The 20119-nt window shown below is 42.1% G+C and overlaps 2 protein-coding genes across 5 annotated transcripts in view; one reads left to right on the top strand and one right to left on the bottom strand.

The window, feature by feature from the left end:
• Positions 1-205: 205 nt before the first annotated feature.
• LOC101793409 (retinol dehydrogenase 12) lies at positions 206-6518 on the top strand. The gene is made up of 7 exons (XM_038180660.2): positions 206-360; positions 474-592; positions 734-889; positions 1541-1645; positions 2087-2296; positions 3146-3335; positions 5072-6518. Exons 1-7 carry the CDS (start codon positions 269-271, stop codon positions 5172-5174), a joined length of 975 nt encoding a protein of 324 aa, XP_038036588.1. The 5' UTR covers positions 206-268; the 3' UTR covers positions 5175-6518.
• Positions 6519-7267: 749 nt separating this feature from the next.
• Positions 7268-20119, bottom strand: part of ZFYVE26 (zinc finger FYVE-type containing 26) — a 44396-nt gene continuing 31544 nt past the window's right edge. For 2 of the 4 annotated variants that reach the window (XM_072038844.1, XM_027457961.3), the window contains exons 31-42: positions 18385-18506; positions 18073-18293; positions 17253-17400; positions 15948-16157; positions 15013-15228; positions 13904-14101; positions 13394-13596; positions 12465-12606; positions 11887-11946; positions 11390-11572; positions 10642-10686; positions 7268-9616 (exon numbers count right to left, since the gene is read on the bottom strand). In XM_072038844.1, the coding sequence (XP_071894945.1) occupies positions 9407-9616; positions 10642-10686; positions 11390-11572; positions 11887-11946; positions 12465-12606; positions 13394-13596; positions 13904-14101; positions 15013-15228; positions 15948-16157; positions 17253-17400; positions 18073-18293; positions 18385-18506 (1958 nt within the window). In that variant the 3' untranslated portion in view covers positions 7268-9406. Of the gene's footprint in view, positions 9617-10641; positions 10687-11389; positions 11573-11886; positions 11947-12464; positions 12607-13393; positions 13597-13903; positions 14102-15012; positions 15232-15947; positions 16158-17252; positions 17401-18072; positions 18294-18384; positions 18507-20119 lie in introns of all 4 variants that reach the window. The other 2 variants (XM_027457962.3, XM_027457960.3) reach the window with 1 other exon arrangement.

The following is a 20119-nucleotide window of genomic DNA, read 5'->3' on the forward strand; positions in this document are numbered from 1 at the left end:
AGCGCCGCGCCGCAGTTACCGCCGCAGAGATGACAGCGAGAGGTGCCGCCGAGGCCTGATCCCAGAGGGAAAAAGCCTCGGGGAGAGCTGCGGCGGGGCTCGCGGCGGTGGCGGCGGCGCTGAGGCGAGAAGTTTCATCAGGCACTAATTCGGACAGCCCCGGTGAGGCGAGGGGGGCCTGTCGGCGCGCGGTGCCTGCTGGGGGTTGTAGTCCTTACAGGCGGGGCGGGGCAGGGCGGGGCGGGCAGTGCGGGTGGCGGCGGCGGCGATGGCGGCGGCGGGGCTGAGCTGCTGGGGGGCCGCGCTGGGCGCTGCCGTCGGCGTCCCGCTGCTGCTGCTGGCCGCCGTGCCGCGCATCAGGTACGGGCCGGGCCGGGCGGGCGGCGGGGGCGTCTGTCTGTCTGTCCCTCTGTGTGTCCGTGTGTCCGTGCCCGGCAGCTCCCTCCCGGCCGTGTCCCCCCTCTCCCCCCCAGGCGGTTCGTGGCGGGCGGGCGCTGCGAGTCTGCGGCCCGGCTGGACGGGAGGGCGGCCGTCATCACCGGGGCCAACACCGGCATCGGCAAGGAGACGGCGCGGGAGCTGGCGCGGAGAGGTGAGCGGCACCGGCACCGGCACCGGCACCCGCCCCGCCGGGTCTCGCTTTTTGTTTTTTTTTGGCTGCTGCCCCTGAGCCTGCGGGGACCTCCTGGGCTCCTGCGGGGACCTCTCGGCTCCTGCTCCTTCTGCCTTGCAGGGGCGCGGGTGATCATCGCTTGCAGAGACACAGCGAAGGGAGAAGCCGCAGCCAGTGAGATCCGCGCTGAGACAGGGAACCCGCAGGTCCTTGTGAAAAAGCTGGATTTGGCCGACACCAAGTCCATCCGGGAGTTTGCTGACAGCTTTCTAGCAGGTGAGGCCCCCGGGTCCTTCTTTTCAGTGAGCATAATTTGTCAGTGACCGGTACCCACCCCTCAGAGCTAGGGAAGGGGGTGCAGCACAGTGCCCGGGGAGCAATGTTTCCCTGCTCCGGTCCCAGAACTGCTGGTGGCTTCCAGTCCACGATACTGGAGGGGGTTTCAAAGTGCAGCTGAGGCTGTTGCGCAAGTGCTGCGTGCTGCTGATGTGACTATGAAAATATCTTCCCCTTCGTTATGTGGATTTCATTCGCTGAATCTGGAATTGTTCTGTGCTTGGTATTGCTGTATCTGGAACTGTGCGACAATCTCCGCTCTGGGCAAAGGCAGAAAGAGGAGCCTCTCCTGGAGGGCAGCTCCGCTCCGCTGTTGTCTGTGTGCCCAGGCAAGAAGCGGGTTGTGTGCTGGCACCAGGGGCTTTTTAGCAAATGCCAAATTCCTGACCCACATATCTCCGTACCACATTGGGCGCTGTGGTTGGCAGCAGGGCCTGCCAGAGGCCATGAATGGATTTGTGGTGGGACAATTATCTTTATTTTACAGGGACAATGTGGCTGCAATGTAGGCATGGGTGGGGATTTTTTTGGCTGACTTGTGGCTGTCTTCTGTCATTGTTTCCCTATTTAATGATGTGTTTACACTCGCAGAGGAGAAGGAGCTCCATATCCTCATTAATAATGCTGGGGTAATGTTATGCCCTTACTCCAAGACAGCTGATGGCTTTGAGATGCACCTGGGAGTCAATCATCTTGGTAAGGCCTGTGGAGTCGTGTTTGCATTCAGTATCTGTGACAAAATGCCAGAGGGTAATTCTCCTTCCAGGTGTTTCTGTCCTTCTTTCTTGTGATGGAATGGAAGCCCAGAGGTAGAGCTCTGGAGATGGAAGCTGCTTTCTTTGGGGTTCAAGTGTTGTGAAAAAAAATAACGCAATGGCTTTGCTTATCATGGACTTAATTTAAGGATCTGTAGATGTTACCCAGGATGTTTGCAATGTATAACAGTTCCAGCTTTTTGAAGCTGAGGAGTGGAACATAATGGCCCCAGAAAGCTTGAGTTGCTGATTCAGTAGGTGGTCTTTTCCCATGGAATGAGGAAAGCAGTAAGCTATGATGCATAAGTAAGATGTTAAAAGTACTTTGAAATTCCAGGAGGGGAACCCTTTAGAGAAAGATTGAGTTTCCTCTCAACCCTAGGTCACTTTCTTCTAACCTTCCTGTTGCTGGAGCGCCTGAAGCAGTCGGCCCCAGCCCGCATAATCAACGTGTCCTCACTGGGTCATCACGGGGGCCGAATCCGCTTCCATGACCTCAATGGTGAGAAGAGCTACAATCGTGGCCTCGCCTACTGTCACAGCAAGTTGGCCAATGTGCTTTTTACCCGGGAGCTGGCGAGGCGGCTGCAAGGTAAGTCCCAGAGGAGAGCGGAACAGTTTTTTTCTTGGTTGTTGAGCTGTGTGGGTGAGGAATGTGGATTGCAGAAAGGTCTGGAAATTAGCTGTGCAGAAATGAAACAGTTTGAGGCAGGGTCTCCAACAGTTCTGTGGAAGGATAGCTCCTGTCTGTGGAACCAGGAAACTTGATGCACCAATTGCCTTTCCAGCAACGGGACAGGGGAGTTCAGTAGCCTGGCACAGTTGAAAGGATTTAAATTCAGTGCTTCTTAAAAACTGACAGCATCCAAGCAGATAATTGTGCTGTCAGTGGAATCTTAACAAACAAACAAACAAAAGTTGTACTTGTGTCAAATTGCAGTCTGCAATGGAAAAGCCAAGGCAGATGTGGCTGGTTTTAGTGCTGAAGGCCTGTAAAACAGAAGCACGGGACTAGACAGTACCTCTTAAGTCACAATGTATTCACAGCCTTGCTATTCAGTCCTTTTCACAAACTTTAGTATTTATCTTACTAAAACAAAAGCAGTGTCTTCTCTAGTAGTAGTACGTTAATTAGTAGTACAGTAAGTTAAAGAAAACTAGTGCTGTCAAAGCCTGATGGGAATTGCTGATGTTAGAGCACGCAGGCTGCTCAGCACGTTGTTTTACAGAAGACCTGTAAGTGACTGCGGTGTTCGGAAGGGAGTGGGGAAGTGCTCCAGCAAGCAGTACCTACTAAGAATCTCACTGCCTCTCTCTGTATCCATGGCTGGACTCCGTTAGGTTACAGAATATTTGCAGCTAGAATTGAGGAGGGTGTTACCCCATTGTTTAAAGGCACTCTGACGTGTGCTGTTTTGTTCTGCACTTTCTTTTCCCATAGGCACTAAAGTTACAGCAAACGCTCTCCACCCTGGCTCTGTCTATACTGAGCTGGTCCGGCACTCGGTTGCAATGACGTGGTTGTGGAGAATATTCTCATTCTTCTTGAAGACTCCTTGGGAAGGAGCGCAGACCAGCGTGTACTGTGCAGTAGCAGAGGAGCTAGAATCTGTGAGTGGGCAGTATTTCAGGTGGGTACAAGCTGATGGAATGATGTACTGTGGAAGGAAACCTTGCTGGCTTAGAAAACGAGCGTTACTGTCATTCTTCATTAAGAAGGGACTATGCAAGAGGCTGGTGCAACTCATGCCAGGAAGACTGAAGGTGACAAATACTAGAGCATTATCCCTTCCGTAACTGTTGCAATGGACATTGTGTTGGTAGGGATCCCTGAGCTGTGCAACACATCGCACAGAAGCAGTTCCTTTAGGGCTAGGAGTATTGCTGTACTCAAAGTGGAGGAAAGGCTGTCACGTTCTTAGAGCTCTGATCACAATCTGTCTTACACTGAGGTAAATCACTCTGCAGCAGAAGTGTGTAGTTAACGAGGTCGCTTGAGTCAAGCTTGGACAGACCAGTCTGGTTCTTTTTGTTGTTTTTCCCCACTGGAGCAAAAAGGGCCTGTGTACTCAGAGAGAAGAGAGGCTTGATGGTGCTGCACAGCTAGGAGGTGAGATTTTCAGGTGCAAGTTATCATCATCCTAGAGGTGGAGACTACCCTTTGAACAGCTTCCTTCAGTTGTGGGTATAGTGGCTGTATTTTGAAAACTTGTCCACTTTTCCCCACATGGATAGTATTGGAGCCTTTGCAGAGCTTTCCTCTCATGTGGTAAGTGACCAGCTTTGTCTCTGTAGTGACTTTGATCTTCACTTGGGAGTTTGCATATCTAAATCACACTTACAGAATATAAAACATCTATTTATACATTGGACAGACGGTCATGCAGGGAAGATTAAGTGGAGCACTTACATACTGGAGTACAGAAAACCTTGGTGGATTTTGAAGTCATAACAAATCTGTTGGGAAAGGAATAACTTTAACAGTAATTCACATGTGGGCCTGGTTTTACCTTGGACTGGCCTCAAAGTCTTTCCCCTTTCCAGGCAACAGAATATAAAAGATAAGTGTACACATTAAAAAAGGAATCTACAAGTATTCAGGAATATCAGAGACTGAGCATTTGGGGCTGTAAAAAAAACACACTAGCATGGATAGAAATCTCAGATTACATCAGATAAAGTGTCATCTGTTCTCTTAAACTTCCGTGCGATTTGCAGCATCTAGCATTACAGATGAGAACACGTGATCCCTCTTCCAGACACTGTTCTGTCTGAGGGTAGGAGCTGAGAAGAAAAGCGCTGCAGTTCAGAGGACAATGGAAAAGGGGATAATGTGAGCCCATACATGGTTATTACAGTATTAGTATTCAGATGCAGCTTTGCCTTTCATGCAGTGGCAATATAGTGGGATGAACAGGAGGGATTAAATAGTTTAGAACAAAGGGCTGTTTGAGGGGCTTTTTTGTAGTTTGCTAAAAGAAGGTGGTCCTGAAGAAGCTTGGTTAAAATGTATAGCCCTTTTTAGTAGTACAAAGGAGAACTTACACAGAAGAGCAGAGCCTGTGCAGGTATATAAAGATCTGTAAAGATCAAGGTAGCAGACAGAGATAGACTCACTCACCAGTTCTTGGTGCCATAGGGAGCGATTCTTCCCTAGCCAGCTGGAAAGGAAAGTTTCTCACAGTTGCTGAGCAGGAGTGCTTGCTCATTTGCTGGATAGCTTTCCCCACCCTTCCTTCAATTAGTCTTGAAGTTAAATGGGCAAAAAAAAGCACTTCCCTCACTTTACCATAGCCACTTCAGTGTGCTAATGTAACTGAAGATCTTTGATTTAAAAATAAAAAAAATAAAAATGTTTCCCTTACAGTGATTGCCAGCCAGCGTATGTATCTTCATGGGGTCGAGATGATGAGACAGCAAAGAAGCTCTGGAACGTGAGCTGTGAGCTCCTCGGCATCCAGTGGGACTGAGCAGTGCACACCTCAAGTGTATACCTGGCTGAGCACAGCGATGCTGCTCCTGGGAAGAGCACTGCTGAGAGAACTCAAGACAAGAATGCTGATACTTCAGCTGCCCTCACGATGGTTCTGTGGGCACAATCTGATAGGGACTTCTGGAATAGGGCACTTAAGGATTGAGATTAGTAAGCAACCAGTCCCCTTTTGTAGCTAAGAATTAGAGCACCAGTGCAGTGAGCAACCTTTGATATCTCTCACAACAGCCAGAGGTGGCTGTTCTGTCTTTAGACTAGAAATGGAGGTTACCATCTTAGGATTAGATCACCTGTATTGAAAGCTTGTGTTTTGTTTTGTTTTTCCTCCATAGTAGTAATTAAAAAAGGTAGGATGCTAAACTTACGTTCTATATGATATGGTGGAGTACAAGCGTTCAGGTTACTGGCAGTTACACATAATGTGCTTTCAAGTACACAGAAACAGGTGCTAGCCTTTTTGTACTAAGCATTAGGTAAAGATTTTAATTGGAATTAAGTGCTGTTCTCCATATTGTCAGAACTTGGCCTCTAGCCACTGAAGGATCTTGCTCCTTGATTGTAGTAAGTTAACTGAAGGTTGGTATAGCTTTTGAGAACCCAGCTCTCAGTGCAGCTGACTGGGAGGTTAAAAGCTGCAGGAAGGCTGCAATTGTGCATTGACAAGTTACGTTACTCAAAACAATTAACAGCTCTGCTTTGAAACACTGAACAGAGATGGTATAAGTTGTCACAACAAAAGCCTGAGCTGTGCTCTGATTGATTTACAAACCTAGGAAAAAGCAAAATTAATTAAAAAAATCAACTGAGTTGAGAAAGAAGTCATGTTTTTGAGACTTTAACATTGCTTTAACAGTAAACTACCTTGAGCTGAATAGCTGAAGTGGGGACCTATCTTAATATTATGGTCAATTTAGTTACAGGACAAAAATAAGACTTGCACTGAAACTCGTATGTTTGTCTAGCAGTTGCTCCATACAGTAGCCTGCATGTTCAGGCGGCAGCTCAGTCAATCCAGATGCTCATGAGACCACTGTCTTGGGAGTCCAGTGCAGACTGCTATAATGGGACCCATAATCAGAGATTATTTCTAAAAGAGTTAAGCAGCTAGAAAACAAGTGCCCCAGCTTATAAGATTATCTTCTGTGTCTGAAAAAATCCAGAAGTGTTTGGACCTGTATATGAACATTCTTCTGAACAACTGCCAGTTTTGGAAAGCAAATACTAATTTTATGATTAATGCTGTCTAGAAGCTATCCATGAAGATTAGTCCTGTGCTACCTCTGAGTAAAATTAAATAAAGCCATCTTTTTCAGCAAGAGAAGATGTATCTTCCTTCAGAAATGTTGCAGCAGTTTACTTGGTGTTGGTGACAACTCTACCTGTCTGACTAACTTAGGAAGCTCAGTTTGGGTTACATCTTCAAGTCCCTTTGCGTTTCTCCCTGTCACTTGACCTTTTTTCCTCCCACAACTACAATGTAGCAGTGACATGTTATCTACCAGGGCAAGCTGGGGTTGCTTTCTCTGTGCAAGTCTTCAATCTTGAAAGTAGCTTTCAGGATAAACAGGAAAAAAAAGTGCAGAAGCTTCCCTAGGCCATATACTTTTCCCTTGCAGGTCAGTGCTCTTCTTTAAGAAGTCAGATTGTGGGTAGATTCAATCTAAGACATGCAACTATATATTACATAGAGCGTCTATCCCTATCTGACCTTGGGCAAGTCACTTATACCTTCTAGGTTGATCTGTAAAATGAGATCTTAAGCTCATTTAGCTGCCTTAAGGGGAGCATTGTAAGAGAGAGTTACATTACCTTGCAAAGCTCTCTGAGGAGGATTACTAGTCTGTGAGAGTCCATGTATAAGCTGAGCTAGCTACTGGCACGACCTCTGAAGAGGTGATATTCCAGTTGCTCTAAATATTGAGGATGTTACAGCAAAGAAATTTTTGCATGACAGAACAGTTCTTCCCTTTCTAGTTCCTCTGTTGAGCATAGCCAAAAACAAAATACAAATCTAGAACAAGAGTCTCAGCTATGCTGAGATAAAAAGCAAACAGAAGATATATAGAAACCTTCAGTCAGAACACTTTATTCTATTTTTTCCCATTGTAAACAATCCTTGGTCATTAATATAGAAAGTTTAAATGGCAGTACTCGATTCATTTCTGAAGCTCAAAAATTCAAAGCCTCCTGATAATTGCACTATTCATGACACAAGGCAGTTGGTCAAGATCAAAATTCCAGTTCCAGTAAAAGATAGATCCCTACAATTCCAGGTTAAGAACATCAAATTACAACAAACACTGTATAAAGTGCATAAGGTACAGTGCAAAGAGGTCAAGGAGAAAGGCAGGTATAGAACTGACCGGTCTGCGTGACAAACTCCACTCTGTGCTCTATACAGCTGTAAAGAACTTGAGCAGAAGTGTAGGTATTACAGAAAAGCACATCTACAGTAGAACCTCCCCCCTTGTTATTTAGAAGTGAATTAGAAGTCAGAGATAGATAGTGTCACGTTTTAGGATTAGCCTAACAGCTCTAAGCTGATGGCAAGCTAGGTCAGTTTGGCCAAGAAAACAAAAGCAGCTTTCATTAGTACTGCTCACTAATGAGATTGTGCAAATCTGTGATTGGGAGATTCTGAAATCTAAATGTGGTTAGTGTCAGTGGAGCACAGCTCCTGAAACACCCAAAGGAGATAGAGCAAGTCCCTTTCAATGCTATGGGAGCCCATTCTGTCACTACAGTGAGTTCAGGGGTAGTACAGAACAGTCTCAATTGTTTTATGTACTAAGTTATATTGCAGTTATATTACACTTCAGAAATACTGTTGTTTCTTTCGAAGAAAGTAAAAAACCAATCTAACAAAAAAGTGAACTAGTTTTCCCACCTCTCGTGCTGAAGTACATGCTAATGGCAAACAAACTCTCATGGCCACGTTGTGTGTTGTTTCTTTTAGAAGGTCCTACTGCTGTCTACCTTTCTTCTGCTCATTTCTCATGTCCCACTCAAGGTTGCAGAGAGGCAGCTGCTTCTTTATGCATCCTTCAACACAGAAATTACATAAAGATACGTGCTCTTTCGTGAAACCAATTAACCCTAGGAATTTATTCTGTTTCTAGTCACAGTAAGCCCCATCCACACAGACAAATTCTGCACAGAAGCTACTGTCCCATTCCTTGCACCACAGAATACTGTCTAATGCACTCCAGAGCAAAGCCTGGCATGACAATCTATACAGTATGTCCAGTTAATACAAATTCAGACTAGCGTTCTGTTGTACCTGTCAGGGACAGATTATATTCCTAAGAAACAAAAACAAAAAGTCCTGTGTGATAGGAATACAGAGTGCCTGCTGAACTTTACCACAGCTCTATCTTTCCATATTTCCTGCCATACCTGAAATTTACTGGCATCTGCTCAGTGATAAAGCTGCATCACAACACTTTATTGGATATTACCATAGCAAAGAAAGAGGTAGGCAATTAAAAAAAAAAAAAAAAAAAAAGGGATTTTCCATTTGTAGTCCCTTTGCCAGATATGCCCTATATAACTTCATCCACCTAATAAGGACTCAATTGCACTATGTACATCAGACAGTGCAAGTGGTCAGCAGAATCCTGCCATGAAGAATCAGTTCATACCTTTTCAAACGAACTAAAGAAGTCGAGCACACTGCACTGGGGGAACGAGGGGGAGGGAAGGTAGCAATAATTTTTATAGAGGCTTTAAAAACAATCATCTCTAAATTTCAGTCTTTGTAAAAGATCTCTCCAATCTTGAAAAAATTTACAGGAAACCCACAACCACAAAGTTTTATACTTCAGGCTACACTGAGCTGGTGAGATTTTTCTCTCCTCTCTATACAGGTTTTCTGGATTAGAAATAAAATACATGCGATAAAGGTCAGTGCATTTCTAAAAAACACAAGTGCTCTCTTCCATAAACCTAAAATCTTGCTTGTTCAGTTTGAAAATGCCACCCTCCCACCCCCCCAATCAAAGAAATACCCCAAAAACACCCTGAGGTAGTCACTGTCAAAATACTGGCACTTGTAATTTAGTTCCCTTCCTTTCAACCAGAGGCACATTAGCAGCTTCCATTTGCCACCAACACAAGTCAGGAGACATCCCTTTTACCAACAGACTGGTGAACTGCATGCCTTTAAGCTGTCTTGAAGTCTTCCCCTTCTGCATGATGGCGAAACGTCAATTACTTCCTACTGCCCTGGGCAAGGCGATTTCTCATTTTGGGCTGGTGCACGGCAAGCCACTGGGTACAGATAGCCTGCACAACATCTTCTCCACTGTTCTCAGCCAGCTGGCGCACGTGCTGGACAAGCTGCACTGCTCTGGTCTTCTCCTGTCTCACCGAGACCAGATAGGCAGAACGCAACTTGTTGCACATCAGGTACGCTTGGATCTGAAGCAGAAAAAAGCAGGCAGAACTCAGTTAGAAAACTATGGCAAGCTAACAAAACGAGCTTAAGCAAGGATTCACTGGAATTATCTAGCTCAGAAGCTTCTTGTACAAGGCAGTAGCAGTATGTTATGAAGCAGAGTATTGCACAGAACAGATCCCAATGTGAAAGATTAATAGACAAGTATTTTGCTCAGTTTGTCTCCTATGGAAAGTCCTTTACAGTATCACCATGAAATCAACATTAATAATCCTATTTTGTGCATTAAGTTACCATATCCCCATGAGAAAGATTATAAAAGAGTCATTTTCTTGTACTGCTCTTCTATTGTTCTTCTAGAAGAGCTAATATATTTCAGTACCAAATCTTGCATAAAAGGCAGATCTAAAAGCCCATTTTTCAATCCACATAAAACACTGAGTCTGTCACTTGGAGCAAGACAGAGAAGTCACAAATTTTTAGATTTTATTCCTAATTATGCCCCTCAGGATCTATGACAGTGCAACTCTGAACCACAGTCTCTTTATCTACGAACATGCATCCAGAGTTCACAGAGAATGACTCTGCGGGGGCTTGGCAGGCTGGTATTTAAGCTAACTAAATACAAGTAGTTCAGGCCTCATTTCCTCTAAGAGGAAAAGTGTATAACAGAATGGAAGAAGTTTTATTAACTCCCATCACAATAAAAACAGTATAATCCTGAAAGAATGATAAGCTGAAATGGCCACCTTAAAGGTATCTCCAAAAAACTCTTCTTCCCACTATTACAATGTCTAGCTCTCGCCCCAAGGACTGTCAATGAATTAATAAGGATAACATCACTCGATATCTTCATCTCACAGCTCTACACTCAATCACCACAGCCTTAACCAACTCACTGATTTCTACAATCTAGGAAGTGGCCATCAAAACTTTGACTTGGGTGAGGATGAGAGAGAAGATGCTGGAAGAGAGCACAACGCCTTCAGACCAAGACTAGGCTGTTCAGCTTCTGCTAAAGGAGTTCCTTTACTGTGCTTATACGTACCTTGTTTTCATCACTGTCCATATCCTGAATCAGATTATCCAGATCCTGTATCCAAAGAAGGAAAAAGGTATTCACATTCAGAGTGACTACTGTTTGCAAGCCTTCACTCTTTCAGGGACCAAACCTCTGCCAAGAGGAAGGGCTGCTGAGGTCACAGCTAGATGTTTACATGACACCAACCACCACAACTGTACACACAGAAAACACAAAGTCCAATTGCTCCCTTTACCACAGCTTTCTTCTACCTGTCTTGTCTGTGGGGTATCCCTAGAGAATACTAAGTGGTCAATCTCTTGTCCTCTACCAAGCTCTATTAGTCAGGCTAGGGGACATCTGCTTTCTTCACAAGAATGGAAAGGACACTGTGGTAGGTAAAGGGAATCTTAAAGTTGTTTCCAGTGGAGGCAGCTGGTCTATCTCCACATATCCTCCGTGTTAGCAAAGGAAATTTCACTGCAGGGAACACCTCCCACCCGAGTCAGGAGCATTTAGCAGGGTCCTGTCAGGAAAAGATTCTCTCCCTGCCGTGGGTTCTCATTTGGGAAGTGCACGGTAGACTATCATCTCCTCTCAAAGGAGCTAGCTTAAGGAAGGAAAATACACACTCCCACCGTTAAACAACGCATGCAGTACAGAGCCAGAATGTTTGAAGATACTACTAGAAGAGCAGCCCAGGATGGTCTCTCTGTAGCCTGTACTGTATTTACCCACATTACTTCAAAAGGGACATAATACAGAACAGAATTACCTCAGCAGGTATGTTCTTGAATTCATTTAGGCAGTTTAGGATAATGTTATCCCCATCATTTTTGGCTGCCACTCCAGACTCACTGACACACTTGAGGAGCTGCCGGATCTCACTGTACTTTTGCTGCTTCACCAGCTGCTTGGCCACTTTGCTGTACACTTCTGTAGCCTCCAGCTGGAAGTCCTAGAGGTAGATGAACACCAGAGCAACATGTTAAACATCCTCAGCAGGTTTTCTCAGAGGGACTCTACATGATTGAGGTAATCTCTGCTGAGGACAAAATACCACACTATGCTCTTGCGCATAGATACATATAAACATAAATAAGTTGCTCTTGCAACTTACTTATGTTTAAGACTTGAACTAGTGACCTCTCTCATAAGAGATTTTCCATTTTGTGGATTGAAAGACCTTTGGCAAAAATCTTTTGCTTAAACTACTGTTCTTCGCAGTAGGTTCTTTGGTAATAGTAATAGTTCTACCAGATTTTTCCATACCTGAAGGACTCTGAAGGCAATCCCAAATCCCTCCTCAATGTTTTTGCCTTCCAACATGACCTGAAAAGAGAGGCATCAGACGAGTTTGAGGATGCATGTTCCTTTTTTGTGACATATTGTTAAATAATAATGCTTGCATTTCTAGATTTTGCCTAGAGTCCAGAAGACAACACATTTTTTCAACAGAAAACACCACCATCCCAACAAGAAGTAGAACAAATACGGGGTCTGTTGTCACATTGATTCACTATGGAACACTGGGTAAGCTAGAGATGAAGGTGGGCTGAAGTTAAGAAGGGTTACAATAGCAGCATTATTTGCCATGCTTCAGAACACAGGAGGGATCCTCCACCTCTGAAAGTTTGAATTTTGAGCACAGAAGCTCCAGGTTCTTAGGTATTCTCTGCTACTTTGAGGAAAAACACTACTTTTTCATTAACTGTAGGTTGTATACATACACAAGTAACTTGCCCATGAATAGTACCATATGTTGCTCCAACCATAAAATGTTTCAACCTCTATATCACATTAGTATTGCTGATGAAAAATAAAGCTGTGTTTTAAATAGCAGTAAGTACCTTGCAAGCAACATCCATTTTCATGCTATTGTTTCCAAAGAGTGTGGGCAGGGAGGAACCTGTCATTTGAGAGGTTCCTGAGATCTCACATCGATGCAAGAACTTAGTTACTTCCATCTGCAGATCAACTGTATTGATGTGCCTAGGCAGGAAAAAAAAACAAACAACCTCACTTCATTTTGAAACAGACCAAGTGTCAATTACTGTTCGTATAAACTTACTACTTCCTTGAATATATTTCAAAATGACATGTATTTCCAAACAGTAATTATTTTAGTTACTATTGGACTGCTTTTCATGTAGCCAAATCTACAGCAATGAGATTTTTAGATTTGTGCATTCAGCAAATGAAAGCTGCAGGTGAACCTTATTTGCATTGTTCTAAAGAGTGATCAAGAAAGTCTGAATCCCAAATAAGTATCTGCTCTCTCTTTTTGACCTCTTTATACCCACTCCTTCCAACTTTAAGTTAGTGTGTAGCCTAAAAAATATGAAAGAAAAAAAAAAAGAAAATCAAGATATAAAAGCCCAAGTACAAAAGATATGGCTAGATTTACACTTCCGTTCTTTGAACATAAGGATTCAGTTAATACTGAAGCCTGTAACTTGTATACAGTTGAATTACAATTCAAACAAATATAGCCAGACGAATATAACTGTCTATGCATGGAATGTTTTTTTTTGTTTGATTTCTTTTTTAAATTGAAGAAAGGTAGATGATAGACTAGATTGTTTAGTAAAAATAATTGCTCAAATTCTGTGTAGCTGAGGGAAAAGTAATGGGAATCCTATACTTGCAACTAGCTAGTCAGATCTTGGTCAGGCCCCCCTAGTATGTGTTAGCTAAACTCAGTCCAAACAACTATTAAGAAAAGACAAACAGCCGAAATTTCCTCTTTCCCGTAACTTAGCTTGTTGTTTATACATACCTTGACACATCTGCAGCAGACATTTTCTTCCGAAATGTGAATACCATTTTTTTCCTTCCTGAACTTCTCGAGACCTCCTGCAGGTAGACTTTGAGATGGTCCTTAATCTTTACAAGCCATGTTTGTTTGCCTCCCAGTTCAGTGTATGATTTTGCTCCATGAGTGAAAAATCTAATGCAGGTCATAGCAGCACGAACATGATCCTAGAAGAAATATATCCAACACTAAGATGGATCAGAGTAAACCACCTTCTCTAATCCTTGTCTCTATAAAGTGTTCACACAAAGCACACAATGCTCTGTTTTCTTTAATTCTTTAAAGCAATAGTTAAGCTACTGCAATGTGCCAGATCCATCACAGAAACACACAGCAGGTCAGCTGCAGTCAGTCCAGGCCTTCCCATCTGTTTTTCAGGATTGTAAAGTAGCAAAAATATACTTGTCCACCATGCAGATTTACAGCAAAATAAATAACCAAAAGTCTGACAGCATTCAACATTTCTCATTTTACCTTCATGAACTGTTGTAGCTCATACAGAATGTGGTAGTAGTTCTTTCTCTGCAAGTATTTGCAGGCTGCAATCAAGTAGATACCCCAGCTCTCCAATCCTGGATCAATAGTTTCCAGCAAGTTCTCCAACATATGCAGTTTTCCACTTTCATAGCTTGGAATGAAGATTCCTTCAATGAACACTTCTGATGGGGATTCCTATACAAACACCAGAAAAGTAGCCTGAAACAAAGCAGCCATGGCATGTAGATTTTCCTTATATAATACTATCAAGTGACAGAGATCACAGAATTGATAAGATAAATAGATAATAAATAGATAATTTAGTTGGAAGTGATCTCTGGAGGTCATGTGTTTCAAACCCTCACTCAAAGAATGACCTCTCTAGACCTACCCAGTCACATTCTGAGTATTACCAAGTAGGGCGATTCAGCAGCCTCTCTGGGACCTAGTTCCCAGTCTAAAGATCCTCACCGCAGTGCAAAAACAAAATAAAACAAAACACATTTTCCTTATATTCAGCTGGAACTACCCTTGCTCCAAGTTGCGTCCATTGCCTCTTTTACTGTGCATGTGAAATAAGCCTGAATTCATTCTGTCCATAATCACCCGCTCAGTAATTGAAATCAGCACATAGGTCTTCCCTTGCCTGCTCTCTTCAAGCTGAAAAAACTCCTTGTCACCCTCCTCACACATCATGTACTTAAGGCCACTGTGATGAACTGTCTAAAGTCATCACCGTGTTGGAATTCAAGAATCTTCTCTCTCTGTGCAGATTTTCAGCTTTATAGTGAAAAGACAAAGCAGTGTTGATAAAGTGGCTCTACAAAAAATAAAACAACTTTTTCCTTTTCCCTAGAAGCCAGTTTCAGCACAATGAGGAAGAGAGATTAAACACAAGATATAAAGATCAACGTTATTTTTCCACGTCACTGAATTCTTGTCATTCACTGGACAGTGTTTGATAACATTCAGGACACTGGAAAACTACTGTGCAGAAAAACACAGGGAATGCTCTATGATGCTCATTACCATCTTGACTGGCCTTGAAGCCCTCTTAAGCTGTTTTTCAAATTTAATTTTAAGTGACGGCAAACTGGATTACTCACCTTGTTTAACAAGTGAAGCAGTGCTTCTCTCATACAATCATGTCTCATGTAAAAGCTTATTATTGCCAGATTAGTACCATAACTATGTAAATAGAACAAGCACTCCTGATAGTAGCTGTTGTGTTGGACCTTCCCCTCACACATCATTTCCAGAGAGAGACTTCTCGTTCTCAATGTTGCTTCAAGTTCCCTCAATGTGGCAAAGTAATCATCATCCTGCTGTTAAAACAGAATCAGTGATAGGTGATGGCTAAAAAGAGATTTTTTTTTTCAAATAGACCTTGTCACCCAGCCTTGAAGCTTTTTCGTTCTTGTTTTTAAAATAGTCATCACTTTGGAGGGGTTAGTCTCTAGGAGGACTTTTTACAAAAACTAAATTGAAACTCTGCTATCAGGGACATTGAATGTTCTCATGACTAGCACAGCTCTGTTTTCAGGGACAGATGGGAGGCTTGTTTATTAAACAAAACACTCCAGCAGCTACTTCAATAACCTAATTCAAGCAGGCTTTTATATTCTCCTAGAATACTTAGGAGTAAGAGGTCTTTCACCATTATGATTTCGTATTTACTTAGCACTAAGAGTCTTTTTTTGGTGTACCTAATCAGTACTTCCAGAAATAACCCCAAACTATGTAGTAGTGTTTTCTGCCAAGGGAAAAATTGCGTTCACATTTATAACCTCAGCTTTGAATATCTTCTAAGTTACTAGAGAAAAAAAACAACACTATGATCTGGCACTCGGCCACCAGTTCACTGTGAGGAAGCAGCTACTGAACTTCTCAACAATATTCAATTTGCAATAAGCAATCATGACAGAAGAAGAAAAACCTGATATCCGATATTTTCTCCTGCATTGCTTTAAGATGTGTATTAAAGCATCAATACTTGGATTTGCCATAGCCTCTCACAGCAGACAGAATAGAAGACCCTTACCGCAATGAGTACGGGCTTCACTGTGGACTCCAGGTATTGTATCACATCCTGGACAAGCCTTGAACCGTGGTTCAGCTGGTTTAGATCCACAGGTGGCTTTAAACACCGGTTAAACTTCTCTCTTGCTGAACTTAAATTTCCAGCTTTAAGACAAGCCATGCCCCAGGCATGCCATGCTCCACTTGGATCCAAGCCAGATTTTGTGGAAACCTAAATTCAAAATAATTTGTTAATATTGCAATACAGTCCCAGTGCAGAAAATAGGAAAGCTAGCTTATTGGAGACCGTGACCTTTCACTTCCTGAACTGCATTTCCCATTCAAACAAACAAAAAATGACATGCTGATTATTTGTAGGTTACTGGCACAAAATGCCAGCTACTGAAACACCCACAATCTCCAAATCAATGTTTTTATTGCACACATTTAAGCAGTCACATATCCGGGAAATTTCTATTCCGCAGTTTTAAACCTTACAAAAAATCTGTTCCTGATGTGAAGATGTCATAAGGCAAATATCTTTACATAGTAAAATTCATTGGGTTTGTGGTTTAAAAAACAAAACAATAGCAAATGCCCCATGAACTGCCAAGATTTTTTTTTTTTTACTTCATAAAACTCTGCTGATCAAATTTATTCCTAATTTTCTTTAGTCTATCACCTGCCTTTAAACATTAACCCTTTTTAATCAAATACGTTACTTATTTCTGCAACTTGTTACCCTTAAAAATCCTAATATATTTTGCAGCATCATGATCCTCTTCCTACAAACTGCAATGCCATAAACAGAGGCTTGTGAAATACCAGGAGCAGGAACAGAATGGAAGATAAACCACATGAGCTCTGATAAACAGATTTGCTACCATTGCTCTTTTCCAAGTACATAGTTGCTAAAGTTGCCTTATTAAAATCTTCTGTGATATTATAGACAAATAAAACCAAACATACAAGCTTCAGACAAAATCCTGCCACAAAGTATGCCTCAGCCCTTCTACTGGATGTAACATTCTTCCCCATAATGACTGTCTGGCAGTTAGTCTATCCCCATTTTAATTGTACATGAAAACAAGGCCCCTGTCCTTCCCTTTAGCAGACAGCTCCACAGCAGAATACATCTTCCCTCTCAGAAGCCCTTTTTTCCCCCAGTATTCAGATTAAATTGTTTTCATTGTTTAAAAACTTATTCCCAGTTTATAACAGTTTAAATATTGTTCATTTCACATATCACATCCATCTAAACTCAAGAGAGAGAAAAACAAAAGCCACCACAGAAATATTAATATTCACATCCTTCTATTGTCATTACCTCTATAGCTAGTTGATAGTACTCTGCTTCCAAAAGCCTATTTCTTAATCTTGTTACTGCTGCAGGGAGAAGAATCTGATCCAAAGATGGTACTGGACGGTAGGCAGCAGCAACCAAAATATTCAACACATCCACTTTGCTGATATAGCTAGGAGAAAACAAAGGAGGTTAAACAAATACATACACTTCCATTATTATCATACGCACTAAGAAGCTTAAAAAAAAACCTTATGTCAAAGACAACTCTTAGAACAGTGTGTCCTAAATTACCAAGTACACCAGGTTTCTCTATCTGTTCTACTATCTTACTGAGGCTACTCTCTTTTCTTCTCAACATTCAATGGAGCACTGGCAGATGCTGACTGCAGACAACAACTAAAGTTACAAAATCAAAATTGTATGTTTGAAATTTATACACTGCTCCTGCGACTTAAAGCCCTGTAGGACAACGTCTGAAGAAAGAGTAATATGCTGTTTCTCAGGAAGTACAGATTTAAAATCCTATACTGAAATACAGGCTGAATGCAAACAAAAACCAACCAAACAAACAAAAAAACACCACAACAGTAGAAGTAAAATACTTACTTCAATTATTGTGAATTATTTCTCCTACTCTAAGAATTTTCTCAGTAATTATTACATAGTCATATTAGTTGAATTTCTATCACTTGAGCTATTACACTATTCTTACTTACACTATGAAATTCTCTTCCTGTTTAAGGTGTCCACAGCACAATCACAAAGCAACCCCCCCGCCCTCCACTCCGTAGTGGAGACAATGATCTTGACAATACATTCTAGTGAGTATCTGATAAATCACCTGTCACAGAGAGCTAGATCCTGGCTCCTTCCAGCTTTTACAAACATCATTTTGGCACTGAAGAGTAACTGTTTCATGATGTCCATAAGGAGTCCAGCATCTACCTCAGGATTAGTGAGCCCTTGGGACAGTTTGCAGCAGTGCTCTATCAGCTGGTGGCCACACACTATACTGTTGCTGTGCAGGCTAAGGATGGCAATACACAAGGAAGAGCTGGGAGCCTGACAAATTGAGGAAAGACAGACAAATGTGAATATTGAGGTATTTCTCCAGGGAACTGCTTATACTGGACCCTCTTTCTCCAGATCTCACCTGTTCATAATAAAATTCACTGCGTACAATTTCATTTTCCTCTTCATTCAGGGAAAAAATCCATTCAAGCTCAGTTGCCTTGGGTATTTGCACCACTGTGGAATATTCATTATTAGGAGTTTCTGCAGTCAGGAAGGAAAGAACAGGTAGAATCATTGTGCAAGTAGCAACAAACCTGGCTAAAGCCACATGATGCAGAATAGTCCCACAGTCTTAAAACAATCATCTGTGATGCTCTCGTTGTACCAATTCCTGTAAGTATCATTTGTCTAGTGCATACGTTAAAGAAACATTTCCATTCCTCAGCAGGCTACCAAACAGTACCTAAACTCTATCACCAACATCCTTTCACCAAAACCTGGCTCCAGTAACATGTCTTCTAATAGTTAACCAATCTTTATCCTACAGGACATCAAACAAAGCAATCTTTCCTCTTTTGCCTTCTCTCAGATGAGTATTAAACACTTCTGATCAGGAGGGAAATAGCAATAAGTGACCTATAGGTTACAGCTAACAAGGGAAACTGAAGAACCAGGTGCAAGAGAAAAGCCAAGTTTACTTATCTGCCTGTATCTTCTTTTGAGAATTCAAGTTATTTGAACATACTGTCCAGCAACTTTAAGATAAGACATTGAAAAGATGAGCTAACTTGTGTGTTAAGTTTTCATACGAAATAGTACGGCAGAAAATTAGAGTTCTGATCAAAAGATTCAACAGAAGACATTGCTGTGGAAAGACTTTCTGTACACCAGGTTAACGAAATTTTTGTTTTGAAATTAGTAACCCAGATACTGTAGTACAGTAGTATCATTTGTCATCTTGTAACTGATACTGAACAAAAGATTATTTAAATAATCTTTATTTAAATAAATATCATTATATTATTGGTTCTACTTTGAAACTGAGCTAAAAAACAAAACTTACTGTTCTAGAGCTCACAGAAAAATTGTTAGAGTGGTGAATAATTCTAAAACTGTACTGTGAACTAAAAAAAAAAAAAAGCCATTTCTAAATTGAAATGGAGAGTGGAATAATTAAAACAAAACAGGTATGAGAAGATTTGCAAAGATGCATTCACAGTTCCAATACAAAAGCTAGAAAAGCAGCCCGATAAAACACTTTCCTTCTACACATGTTCTGATTCACTCATCCTGACAGTGATATGGGTCCAGCAACGGGTAGGAATGCTGGAACCAAAGCAAGAAAGCAATGGGAGCAGCCATAAAGGCAACCTTGGTATAATGGGAAAAATACTGACAGGAGATGATGTTTGCTGAAATACTGACGGAAGAAAATGCCTGCCAGTCTGGGAACTGCTAGCCTAGGAACCCAGAGCATCCTTGAGAAGTAAAGCTGGCATACTTGAAGTGCAGCTGAGTAGCTGAGAACCACAGACATTCTGAGATACCCTCAATAAATGCAAAAAGAAAAAAACTGCAACAACAAACTTATCTGGAAAGGTATAAAGCAGACCGAGAAAGTAGAAAACAGCAACAGCTGTTGGCTGCTGTAGCTAGAAAAACAGGAAAACCATCTGGGAAAGTAAAAATTGTTCTGAGAACATAGAAAACAATCCATTAGCTATCCCAGATGAAAAAGAGAAATTAGCAATATCTACGGGGTGATCCAGGCAGTAATATCCCCTTATGTCTCTAGTGATATAAAAATTACTTGCTTTCTACCCTCAACAGAGCTTCTCTCTGAGAACTTGCCCTTGGTGAACTTCCCTGCGTGG

Source organism: Anas platyrhynchos, chromosome 5 (assembly GCF_047663525.1).
Source record: "Anas platyrhynchos isolate ZD024472 breed Pekin duck chromosome 5, IASCAAS_PekinDuck_T2T, whole genome shotgun sequence".
NCBI lineage: Eukaryota > Metazoa > Chordata > Aves > Anseriformes > Anatidae > Anas > Anas platyrhynchos.

Coding starts and splice junctions, on each gene's coding strand:
- LOC101793409 (XM_038180660.2), top strand. CDS start 269: ATGGCGGCGGCGGGGCTGAGCTGCTGGGGGGCCGCGCTGGGCGCTGCC. Junction 2,297..3,145: donor GCTGGCGAGGCGGCTGCAAG/GTAAGTCCCAGA, acceptor CTTTTCCCATAG/GCACTAAAGTTACAGCAAAC. Junction 3,336..5,071: donor GTGAGTGGGCAGTATTTCAG/GTGGGTACAAGC, acceptor TTTCCCTTACAG/TGATTGCCAGCCAGCGTATG.